This window comes from Pezoporus flaviventris, unplaced genomic scaffold (genome assembly GCF_033815535.1).
Source record: "Pezoporus flaviventris isolate CSIRO_AGI_PZ_B2104156 unplaced genomic scaffold, CSIRO_AGI_Pfla_v1 ptg000036l, whole genome shotgun sequence".
NCBI lineage: Eukaryota > Metazoa > Chordata > Aves > Psittaciformes > Psittacidae > Pezoporus > Pezoporus flaviventris.
This window is the reverse complement of record NW_026892584.1, coordinates 36,626,977-36,640,324: the sequence shown is the minus strand read 5'-3', so window position 1 is coordinate 36,640,324 and position 13,348 is coordinate 36,626,977. Positions and strand designations below refer to the sequence as shown.

The 13,348-nt window shown below is 35.3% G+C and overlaps 1 protein-coding gene across 7 annotated transcripts in view; it reads right to left on the bottom strand.

The window, feature by feature from the left end:
* The window catches only part of PAPOLA (poly(A) polymerase alpha), a 43,584-nt gene that overhangs the window by 24,469 nt on the left and 5,767 nt on the right, over nt 1-13,348 (bottom strand). For 6 of the 7 annotated variants that reach the window (XR_009745183.1, XM_061463944.1, XM_061463942.1 and 3 more), the window contains exons 2-8: nt 7,515-7,685; nt 6,803-6,869; nt 5,347-5,428; nt 4,763-4,872; nt 2,800-2,853; nt 598-709; nt 94-183 (exon numbers count right to left, since the gene is read on the bottom strand). Coding sequence is in view for 6 of the 7 variants with exons in the window: in XM_061463944.1 (XP_061319928.1) it covers nt 94-183; nt 598-709; nt 2,800-2,853; nt 4,763-4,872; nt 5,347-5,428; nt 6,803-6,869; nt 7,515-7,685 (686 nt within the window). In the remaining variant the exon portion in view is untranslated. The remainder of the gene's footprint in view (nt 1-93; nt 184-597; nt 710-2,799; nt 2,854-4,762; nt 4,873-5,346; nt 5,429-6,802; nt 6,870-7,514; nt 7,686-13,348) is intronic. The other variant, XM_061463945.1, reaches the window with a different exon arrangement.

The following is a 13,348-nucleotide window of genomic DNA, read 5'->3' as shown; positions in this document are numbered from 1 at the left end:
GTGGATTGAAAACGAAAGAGACAAAAGAAGAAAGGTATCAGTAATTACAAGAGTTAAAAGAAACTTTACAATTTTTTGAATAAAACTGCTTACGTTTTGCCCACAGTTTGATAGCTCTCAGTGTTAACCTGAAGTTGTCAATGTTTGGTACTAGATGCAGAATTTCATCGGTTACCCGGCAACCTGCCAAAAGAAAGAATCCAAGCAATCTGATGATGTTTATGCATACTAAAATAAAAAACCCAAGCAAAAAAAAAGGAAAAAAAACCACATGCAAAATAAATAAATAAATAAATCCTCAACGCTTACGTATCTTTATTTATAGAAATGTTGATCCAAACCAGAGTCTTGCAAATCCCATTAATGTCTACACAGCACCACTTACCACCCAAATTAAAGAAAAACATTTTATAAAGATCTGGCCAATAAGAAACTTTCTTTCCAAAGTTAAATAACACTGGCTATGACTTCATTTCCAGGTATGGAGTTGCTACATTTTCAGACAAGTCCACAACTGAATTACTGTACCAAACAATCCAGGATACGTATTAAAAGATAAGATGAGAAATTCATATGCAAGACTGTATATATACATACCATTAAGACTTCGTATGCATCTAATGTCTAAATTTTTAAGTAGGCTATCGTCTCGTAGGTCTAAGTCCTCGGGAATAGTTTGCAGTGCTAACCTCGCAAATAAAATATCAATCTTGGAAAGAAAAAAAAAACAGATAAGAAATTAGAAAACTGTTCTTCTGTAGAATTAATTCTTTAACCTATTTTTATCAAGTAGTACTACTTCCCAATGTAAAACAAGTTCAAAATTAACTTCAGATTAAAGCTGTATTATCTCTAGAAGGTCTAGGACCTCTGAAGATTCAAAGTTCTTGAAAGTAAAAGCATTTTTGCAAATAAATAAACAGCTTGACCTGTGTCTTTCTGTGTGTGTAAGTAATTTTTCTACAGGAAGAAAAAATAAAAAAAAAGCAAGAAGTTTCTTGTTTATTTTAAGCAAGAACATAAAATGCGTATATAAAAACTAGTATTGCCAGAAACATTTGAAGTTTAACTGACAGGATCACCACAGAACTAAACTTCTTTCCCTCAGTTCTAAGGTTTTTCTTCACAGATACCTTTTGTCTGGATTAGGAAAAGGAAAAAGAAATTAAAATGTTCCAATATTGACATTCTGGGCATAAACACAACCATCAGAAACTGTGACCTAACAACACTTGTGCATATATAAAAAGAGTGCTTGTGAGTTAGCATTCAAGGCTAGAGAACTCTCATTTGCTGTCAGCAACATGGGATAAGCCTCAGTCATACCCCTAATCAGAATCCATCACAAATTGCTATTTTGAAGCAAGATACTACTACTCTTATAGCAGACAACCCTTTTTATTAGCCTATTTATGCTTGTATTTTGAATTTTATTTCTAAAACAAGGAGAGACAACAGTGACCTAAATGCGGCTTAAAAAAAAAACAAAAAAAAACAAAACCCCCAAACCAACCACACCAAGCCCCCCCCCCCCAAACCAACCAACCAAAAATGCTAGCCAGACGATGCCTACAGAAAGTCAGAGGATGCCTATGGAAAGTTTCAGTATTTAAAATTAATACCCAAGCTACGCAAACAGAAAACAGATTCTCCAGAAAAATGTTCCCAATACCCAATTGCATTGGAAAGTAATAAAATTGCTGACACAGATGAGTCACTGGCTACCTTACTGCACAGTATCACATTGCACATCTCTCTCATTTGGAGAAAATGCATCTCTTTGCCTAAGCATCAACTGACACATCGGTGAAAGCGCAAGTAAGTAAAGCTGGATAGATGAGGGCAGAGGAGGTGGTTCATCTTCCCAAGATTCAAAAATTGCCAGTACCCCAACTAATGACCATTATAAGTGCAAGGCAGAGTTTTAACTAAAATTGACACAGAAGTGCCCAGTCCTGTATACAATACTACAGCTCTTGAAGTCACATCATGTGTCAGACAGTTAATATGGAATTTTCCCCCCACTGTAAAGTACACTTCTTATACCACCCCCAGTTGCTGCTTGACATAATCCAGCTACAAGTCTGATGAACTGTGTGTATGGACAGTTTATATGTTTTTGTCTTGTCACCAAGATAACAGGTTAACTATAAACCAAGCTGCGAAAGATGAACAGAATGTCTTTTGAAAGCAATATTCTTGTATTCTCAGCAACTTTACCCAAAATAGTAAAAATCAAGTTAAACAAGTTGATCACTCCAAGACAGCTGATCCATAAGGCTACAGACCCCAAAACAACTGTTTTGGTCACATGTTTACAGACGTCTGAAGAGATCAGGACTAAGGGGATATACCCTGTCTGCCTTCAGTCATACATTTTTGAAAGAGATAAAAAAACACACTTCCTATAGTAAAGACACTGAAGCAAATCTGAATTTAAGGTTCTGACAGCTAATTATTAGCAGCCAAAAAAATTACTAAAGCTACATTATTAACAGAATTTCTATTAAGTCTTAATAATGCCAATACTAGTATTCTGCAGATCAGTAAACTAATCAGTACTAGCAAGTAGCAGTGCCTAAAAGAACAGGCAGATATCCTATACAAAGATCTAAGTACATAAAGAAAGACTTGTTTTAGTCTTAAAGCCACACTTTAAGTTACACAACCGAGTACTACTGTCATAAACTTAGGAGAGTCATTTTAACAGCACTCATTAATGAATACTACACGAATTACAGATATCTTGAAAACTTCATTTTAACCATGCTCTACCAAAACAAAATAAAAGATCTTTACCTCTATTCCATCAAAACAAAGTTTAATAACTGGGACAAAAGCTTCTTCAACAGCCTGGAGGGGAAAAAGTTGTATTTTATTTTCAAGTACAGAGAACACTTACAAGCAGGTCTAAACAACCACACTGACATGCTAATCATACAGATGCTTTTTTGTTTTCAGGTTGATTTTTGTCAGTAATGCCTCCTCCACCACTTATGCAGTAAGCCCTGATCTGCTACATCCTACAGCTGTCTCGATGTTAATTATAAACTCATACCCACTAGCTCTAATGATGTTACTTGAAGGTCCAACTCTCTTCTCACTACATGTAGGACATGATCAAATGTTTTACTCCTCACATGATCTCCAAGGCCAACCTAGGGAGAAGTCTTACACCAAGAGGCCTCTCCCTTCTATGTTTTTTCCAGTCAGTATCTTATGAGAAGTGACAAGGAGACAACTGTGTAACTACATAGTCTAACATCATCTAAACCAGTCGCAAGTCACCAGTCTTCAGAGCTTGAGCATCTTTTATAAATGTTGTCATTAATGAGGTACTTTGACAAACTGTACCCATGATGAAATAATGGAAATCGATGCCTACTCTGACACAACCTTCCTGAACTGAGCATCCAAACTAAATGCAGATCTGCAGAGCACCACTTTAATAAAAGCAAAGAACACTGCATAATACCTCCTAATAAGTGATTTAGGAACTGCAGGGACTTAACGTGGTTTTAAGAGTTAACAAGAGGAGTCAACACTACCCTCAGCACCTAACCTTAGTTAAGGTTACCTTAAGGTTACTGGATGTTAGGATGGATCCTAAGCAAAATATAATATTCACAGGTCTCCGAGTCATTCACTAGAGCAATCATTAAGAAAGCCTAAGTTACGTAAAGGTATACAAACTTCATTCATTCTAGCTTGAATGATTTAAAGTGTTATGACACCCTGACCTAAAAGGTTATCTGTATCATTGCAGGGCTACACTGAAGAGTAGATCGACCTTGCTGCTAAATCAGCTTAAGTCACAGTTTACAGCAAAGTTAATCAGAAATCTGCAAATCAAAATCCTCTTAATTGTGGATTGTGTATTTAAGATTATTAGAAGTGCTCAGATAATAAAGCATTCAAAACAATTGTTTCAATAATAGTATTGCCACCAGGTGTTTCTACTTCCCTGTTAGCTACCAACTACAGGATGAAAAGGGTGGAAGAATACCGCAGAGACTGTTACATTTATTCTATGGAAGCATGAATAAACCAAAGTTTCAGACTTACCAGCAGCTCCCTTTATTAAAAAAACAAAACAACCAAACTGCAGCAGAGAAAATTAAATTTTCTCAAAGCAACATTAAGATTAAAGTTCCTACCAGTTGACCTAGGGAGGCTTGTCATTTATGTATAATAGAAAAAAAAATACTGTATACCAGTTGTGTCTTACATTCCTACAAGAAAAATCATCTTACCATACTGAAAGTCTTACAAAGCATCTAATAATTGGACACACTAAAAATGTAACTTCCCATTTCAAATGCATAGCTGACAGACAATACAGTGTCTCGATAACATGAACCACTGTCATTGTCCATACAAAGCATGAAATTACACAAACATCAGCATAACTGGATACTTCAAAACTTCAATAAGACACTTTTGGTCCTGATCCTTTCCAAGCTAAAACATCTGCATTTGTCTACAGCTAAAGAGCAAGCAGAAATTTTGCAGTTCTAGCACACACCCTAGGACATCATTCTGCCATGCAGATTTCTTAAAATTACTATCTCTATTAAGTGGAAACAGAAAAAACAGAAGAATCTCTATTTCAATTATGGTGGTAGGCTTTGCTGCAGGTTAACTAAAAATCCACTGCAAGCCTTTAACAGTAAAGTTCAATGTAGTTATTTAATGCATCATCTTTCACTAACTTTTCAGCAGCATCATGAGTTCAGTTAGCTACATCGGATACTTCACATACCCTCAGATCTTTTACTTCTTCTTGTTGTTTCAGTTTTTCATAAAATGATGTGAAAAAGTCACTTCTTTCAACATGCCTTGGTGCAACACAGAGGGCATCAATATCAGCACCTGAAATTGTTTATTAGCACAAGTTATTCACACTTCACGGTTCCAGCATTAGCCAGACTCTTTTCTTTTTAAAGCCAGGCAAAAATAATTTCTCTTCCTGTAGAACAGCTTTTCTTCAGGAATACTAGGTCAAATCACATACAAAAGTTCACGGCCATGGAGCATACTGAATACATACATACATTCTTGCAGCTGTTGAAGATTTGTAGTAATTTTTAAAGAGCAAACCATGAGACTCCAAGTCTACTACTTGAGCTTTAAATACTTTCCAACTTTATTATCTCTTTCCCAACCCATCACAAAAACATAACAGAGAAACATATTTCTTTTATTTATAATAAGTAAAAATGGCTGACAAATTTAAAAACCTACCACCACCTCAAAATACAGAAAGTCCTGTTACTTAAGGGTGGTGGCATTTACAGCTATGTCATTAGCTCAAACACGAGTTTTTATTATAAAAGTAGATGTTACCTTTTGTATGAACCCCTAATCTATAGGATCCAAATGTAAAAATTTTTCCTCCAACATTTTCTATTACAGATTGTGGAAGATTCTAAATGGAGCAAACAAAATTGGTTATTTTACCTTAACAAGTTTTAACAAACAACAATTTATTTTCAAACAAAAGGAAAAAATATTCCACAAACTTATGTTGTTTTAATGTATAATGATTACTGAATTAATAATCTTTGCATTTACAGAAAAGATGGAAGTTATATTTACCACTTGGCAACTATCTGTAATATTTCAACTACATTACACATTACTGCCTCAAACTTGGTAACTGTTCAGCAGTCCTACACTTCCAAGTGCAACAGCTTTAAAATATTAAGGACTTTGAACACATTTTGCTTAACACACAGACTTTTTAAGACTGACTTAGAAATTTATGATTAAGTGCAACTTAGAGGGAAAAACATATTACCAATTTCAATATCAGTGTTTATTAAATTACTTGCAGACACCCATACTACAATCTCTATATAAAAGTTTGTGACTGGGAGAGGTACTTATTTCATGTTGAAATTGTTCAGGTACATCTACTAAAGTTCCTAAATTTGCAGCTTAAAAAAAAACTCTTAAATCCACAGTACTGTGGGCAAAGACAGTTACCCCTTCATAACAGGATGCAATGTTACAATCTGAAGCTCTACGCTAATGGTTACACAACAAAACATATTAAAAAAATAATTATTTCGCAATGTATATTTAACTGAAGTAGTTTCCTGTCTTATACCAGTTAAGATACTCGCACTATTCTGCTTTCAAGAATTGCCCCCACCCATAATCTTGTCCATATATAAATTTCCATTTCATAAGTGTACAGAAGAAATACAATCCTGAATATATTTAAAGCATAATAGGTTAAAAAATATGGGTTTACCCCTAAAGGCATCACCTCCGTCTTTACAACTTTTGCAAGTCTGTAATAATTCAAAAAAAGGCATGTGTGGAGGAATAGAGCCTAGCAAAACCACTACTATCATTGTTAGAGTCTACAAAAGTAACATTACAGGACTAACACTAAAGACTGCAGATCATAAATCTGCAAGAAGTCCATTTTATGATATAGCACTGCTTCACAAAGCCAAACAATTTAAGCATGTAATTAACATAATTTATACATATTTGTTTTGACAAAAAGTTAAGCTGCATTTCTATCCAGGGAGATGAGGGAACAACTGAAAATTATTATTACAACTACAACTTTTTTTTTTCAGTTTCTTTCTTTGACAACATTCTACTTTGAAGGTGAACACTGCCTGGAAACTAAAGCAGCTACACACAGGTGTTACTTATTTTTCCATTTTTATTAAACTAGATGCTCAAATCTAAAATTCATCTCATTTAGAGCGGGAACATATTTTGGAATTTTCTTCCTACAGCAGTCATAGTATGAGCAGGTTCCATGTAAATACATCCATACCTTGCTTTCACTGATTTCCCGTATCCATTCCTTTACCAGGTTATTTAATTTTCCCAAAATTAGAATCCTGTTGATAAAACAGCAGAATCACAGGTCATGAACTTAGACAAAACTAAGTCTCAAAAAAAATTTTTGAGATGCTGATCATCATTACACACAGTCATTCAACTACAGGAACGCCACAGAACTAATTACAGATATTGCTTTATATATATACACACACTCTCAAAGTCAGTCTTACGACATTTCCACTGGCTTTTCCCCATTAAAGACCTTCAAGTGATTTAAACTCAGAAAAAATGCAATCATGCAAGGCCTACACACATTTTACATGCATTTTGCTCACTTCCAAAATAAAAGCTTCATTCATAAAACACATGCACCTAAAAAGAGTCAGACACAGTACTGACAGGAAAAAAAAAAAACTCTAGAAAGCTTAATAAGGAATAAAAGTAGATAAGTCACTACAACAAAACTGTTATGAAGGGAAGAAAAAAAAAATGCAAATCAGCCTCCAAAATTTAAAGGCCATTTTCATTCATTTTCCTGTTCTCAGGTATTCCTTTTAAGATAAGAAAAAAATTAAGCTTAATATTCTACTAGGCTTTTAAAAAAGCATTTGAAAGAACATAAACATGTTTGAGTAGTTGAGGTTCAACTACATGAACCCCAAGACAGGAGAAAACCACCGATAAAGTAAGCATTTACTCACCTGCGCTGCAATTCTTCTTCCTCTTCAAATACACCATAAGGTTTTAAGGTTTCAATTAATTTCTGGGTAAGTATGCAGTCAAACTCCTTGGGGGCAGCTAAACTGATAGGTGAGGTAATGCCATAATGCTTCTGTAGTTGCTGTGTTTGTGATCCCTGGGTTGTAACGGGACTAATAAAGGCAATTAGATAAAGTTACTGACAGAAACCAAACAAAACAAAATCATTTTAAAATTACTTTTTCTCAGCAAAACAGACAAGAGACACATACTAGGAAAATAGAAAGTTAAGCCTATTGTTAGTTTTTACATCACAGATCAATCTGTATTAAATCTGTGGTATTATGGACAACAAAAAAATTACCTTTCTCTAACTCCAAATATTGATTGCAGGGGTACAAGTTGCTATGAAGCACGATTTTTTACATCAGCTGCCTTCACACACTCAGAACACTCACACATGTAAGATGTTCTAACATATTTTGAGTCCATTAGCAACATACAGTTAGCTTTAAGCTGACTTCTCTGATGGCTAGCATAACTGTGTGCGTAGATGAATGGCATCAGCTCAATTTATCTTGGGAATATTATATACAACATTGGCCTTGCTTCATGAGGTAGGTGTGGGAAGATTATTAGGTTTGTGCTAGACTTTGCCTAGCTCAAGTACCAAGGATGTAAGCAATACTCTCTCCACATCACTCATATCTCATTAACATGATGCTTAGCTTCATATAAGTATTTCACTAAATAAGTATGTAAGCCTCAAGTAAAACTAACCCACCACAACGGGTTAAAACTGCAAGGACTTAGTTCACTAGTAAACAGTTGTCCTGGGTTCAGCAGCAGCAGTCATTTTTTCTCCTTCTTAGTACCTGGGGCAGTGCTGTGTTTCTGATTTTCAGCCTGGGAACTGCGCTGATAACACCGATGTTGTTCGTTGCTGCTCAGTAATGTTTACTCTGACCAAGGACTTTCTGAGTCTCATGCACTGCCAGGGAGAAGGGGAAGCCAGGAGGAAGCAGAAACAGGACTGACCCAAACTGACCAAAGAGGTATTCCATACCACAGCATGTCATGCCCACTATATAAACTGGGGGCAGTTACCCAGAAGGGTTAGATCACTGCTCGGTTGGGCTGGGTATCAGTTGGCAGGTGGTGAGCGGTTGTATTCTCTTCCCTTGTTATTTCCCTTATTAGCAGTAGTGGTTTTGTGTTATACCTTAGTTACTGGACTATCCTTATCTCAACCTGTGGCAGTTTCTTTCGATTCTCCTCCCCATACCTCCAGGAGCCGGGGGGAGGAAGACGAGGAAGCAAGAGAGCAGCTGCATAGCTGACCGAGTTTAAACCATGACAACAGTGAAATCAAAAGTCCTCATAGCATCCTTGCCTTGCATTTTTCAAGCAAACCAGACAGATATGGAGGCAAACCTCAAGCAAAAGGATGATACTCAAGTCAGTTCCCCACATTTCAACATCACAAGAGAGACCACCATGCAAAAGAACTTCAGAAGAAACACAAAAGCAAAGTTACCATCATATTGTGAGAACTAGGTGAGCTTTCTGGATGAAAAACAGTCATGCAGTTTTTCATAATGGGCATACATTTGCAGTGTTCATGTTTTAAAACAGCCTTTTTTTGAGAAAAATTTGAGCTGTATGGGTAATAATTCTACAGGTTTCAAAACTAAACTTGGGCCTGTGTAAACATACAAATGGCTGGATTCAGTGATTACTGCATGCTATTCCCATACAGTTAAAACTTTTTTAACTGACAGTAGCAACAGCAGGCAGCCATTTAAAAAAAATCTTAAACATTCAGTATTGTAGAATAAATTATATATTTTAACATTTAAGACAGCCACATTTTAAGAATATCTAGTCTTGTTCATTATATACTTCACAGGTTTAAAAATAAGAATACTCTACTTAAACCTGTATTTCAAAAGCTCTAAAAGTTACTTTCAGTATTAAATGTTTTACATTGATATATAGGTAACCTTTCCTCTAAATAATAAATATTACTCCTCCTTTGATTTTGCAAATGACAAATCATGGTAGTTAAGCATACTAAAAAGCTGCTTTTCTGAAACCAACTTGTTATTTAAATTAATCAACCTTCCAGAGATCAAATAAAAACATTATGATCTCTCACCAAAACACAGATTTCAGGAAACACAGGTATTACATCAACAGCTATTTAAAAGTCTTACCAACAATTAAAGCAAGTATTACCTGAAAGTTAAGGCAATGCTTGTGTACAACTGTCTATCTGCAATATTTACTATGTAAGATTACTCCCCCTCGAAGACATTGTGTTTTAATACCAAATGCATAATATATTCAATTCATTTTTAATTAACATTTTTTCTGATCAATGATTCATTCCACTACAGCAAAAGCTTTACCATCAATATGATCTCCCTCAACTTCCATAAAGTCTAAAGAAAAGAGAATTCCACACATCAAAAAGTCAAGCTAACAGCTTATATGAAAGTCCCCTTCTTTGCAAGCTTAACATTCCCCTGTACACTGCTGTATTATCAGTCCTTCATATTTATGGATTTTACATGCTATTTCTATCTTATGAAACAAGAAAATTTTCAGGCTAACCAGATATTGCATGTGGAAAAACTACAGTGCAATTTCACTTTCACTTCCATAATCTGCTGTCATTATCTCCTCATGATTTCACTCTTTATTTCCAGCATCTTAAAATCGGCAGGAATCAACAAAACTTAATTCTCCACAAGTTAAACCCATTTTAAAATTATTCTAAGCACTATAATACATTTGAAATCAAGAATTTAATCCCAATGAAGTTTCCCACAAAGCAGGTTCCGCACATTTGTCCCTTTGCCTTTTAGCAAAAAAAAGGGAAAATGACTAAAAAACTGTACATTTAAAAAATATGTATGTCAACCCCCACGTAATCATGTCTGGGAATGTTATTTGGTATTGCTTCCTCTGCTAAAGGGTTTTAATCACCTAGTAAAGAATTTGGTAACAGCTGAACAAATCATACAGACCTTAGGACTTGTATGAATGAAAACATTTTTAAAAACTGTCCAGGTGAATTATACAGAACAGTAATTCAAATTAAGTCCAAAGAAAGCCACTAAAACGTTTTCTGTTTTTCAAAGAAAAATAGTACTAGAATATCAACACAAATAGTAACTACAGCCACTTAGTTGCTACTAAATAAGAAGTCAGAAAAAAAAAAGTCTCATACATAAACATCCTTTGGGTAGTATGAGTATTTTTACTTACACCACAACATAATTAAATTTTAACTGCAATTTCTCCCCTTTTTATCAGCTGTTATCTTGGGAAAAAGATAGATCTGCTCTTTAAGATTCTGCAATTTATTTTTACAGATCTTCAAAGCAGTAATACAAAGCAATCAATAGTTCAGTTGTGTAAAAATTTCCTGATGGCCCGATGCAATTTTTACCCGTCTGTAACTAGAAACTGTATCCAATTCAACAGCTATTAGACATCATTGGGAGGGGTGGCAAAACACAGGCTGGCAGATACTGCTGCTAAGTATTAAAAAATAAAAGATTCAATGTTAACTCAGACCCAGATTCCGCAAAGCAGACTCCTGAAGTCAATAACACGGACAGAGCCCTCCCCCCACTTGTGAAAGCCATGCTTCACCAATCTGAGAACTACCAACTGAAAAATAATCCTTTGCCTTGCCCCAGAATTATAACACTTAAAACCTAACCAAACATTAGATCGCTTCCCTAACCTGGTTTACAGCATAATCCTGGTAGTGCAATGAACAGGTCTGTTGTCACAGACACTGACATGGTTTAAACCATGTTTTATCTCCAACCCCTACACAGCCATCAGAACATGGTCACAGGGCACAAAATAAGCTTTGAAACTGTTCACTAAAACGTCATCTTTACACAACCAATTAAATCAATCAATAATACATTTTGGGGAGCTGTTTCACAAAAACAGTTTTTACACTTACTGCTCTTATATTTAAATATTTTATAATAATAAAATAACAAGGTTTCCAACAGCACAGGACCTTCCCACACAAATGTTTCACCTGTGTTTGAAGGTTGAGAAATTAACACTTTCACTGGGATGGTACCTAACAATTCTCAGCATAGCTGCTCCTAATAGATTTACCATGCCAGAAGATACAACAAAGCTCACAATGAAGATACAATGAAGCAATGAATATAGTGATCATCCCCCCCCATACTCACTGTCCCTGGAAGTATTCAAAAACTGTGTAGATGAGGCTTCTAATGACATGATCTACTGATGGACTTGGCAGTCCTTCAGTAAAGGCTGGACTTGATCTTAAAGGTCCTTTCCAACCTAGCTGTTTCTATGATTTTAACACATATTAATATTGAACTATTATTAGTATTAAATTGAAGCTCAGTTGTTTACACCTGCTTAAGTTAAGGCTAGTCTAAGGTAGCACATCAAAAAGAGATCAGAACACTGCTTTTATAAAATGACAGGAAAAAAAAAATTGTATTTGCCAAAAAAGTCTGCATCCTTAACTTAGTTCAACAAACTAACTAGAGCTAGGTAACTCATTCATTCATTTAAGTGACAGCAAGTCATGAAAGTTACTATAAACAAGTAAAGGTAGATCCTCTCCCCACCCTCTAATTTCCACAAACCCAAGAAACTTTGGTAGCTGCTTTTTAAATGAATAAATTATCACTTAAAAAGAAACTTTAACTGCTCATTTTTCCAACTTTAATGTTGTATTTATATGTTACATTTTAGCCAGAAAATGCTAACGATCAACACTCAGACTTATCTTTTACTTTTTCCTAAAGTCACAAAGATGACACTCTACTTCAGTATCTTTCCTCTTGGAAAGATACGAACATTCTAGTTTTTACCTGTGACTGTCATGATACAGCACTTTTGGAATCCCTTAAACTAATAAATTCATCCAAAGAGAAAGGACAGGTAAATATAAATGCTAACCTCCTACCTGAGAGGATTAGGGAAGTTAAGGCTTTAGGGGGAGAGGGTGGAAGGGGAAAGCAGCCAGTAGTCAAGACCTTGCTGGTATGTCAGATCTGCTAGTCATTGATGTTAAGCATTGCCAAAAATCAAAAAGTACTAAACACAACAGAAAATCCCACCCAGCTACTCAATCTTTACAATAGCAGAGGCAGATTTGACAAACCTTGTCAATGTCAGACACAATTCAAAGCATGTTTAGGGATTGCTTTGAAAGAGACAAACCTTTTCAACATCATAAAGAAATTTAAGATACAGTTTGGGGCTTTTTTTTGTTTGTTTCCAGTCAACCACATACACACATGAAAATCTTGCTCCCTCTCTGCTATGAATATGAGCGACCTGCTAATAGCACAAACATCAAATATAACTTGCAGAAAATGATGCAGAGTTAAATTTAACATGCAATTGTTGTAGCTCTCGTTTGACCTAAATTTTTTTAGGAGCATATGCTGAGTTTAGACCATCTGCAAATTGGGCAACAGCTACAGTCATTTTATTCTACTGTTACAATCCAATACTTCATATTCAAGTATGAATTAATCTCATGTCAGATAAACCTACATGCATTTTTTTCCCCCCGTAGAAAAACACAAAGTTCTAGTCTGCACTAAGCTGACAGCAGTACAGCCAAATGACCTTTTTTCTCCAGAACCTAAAGTTTTGGTAGGCTGCATATTCTTATATTGTTATCAATAAAAAGAACAGACCCTAGTAATACTGCCATTGCTAAAACCATTTCACAGCACTGTGTGGAAGTGGAAGCAAAGGAAAACAAACTGAAAATAAACCCAAACAAAACACAAAACCTAAAGCTTCT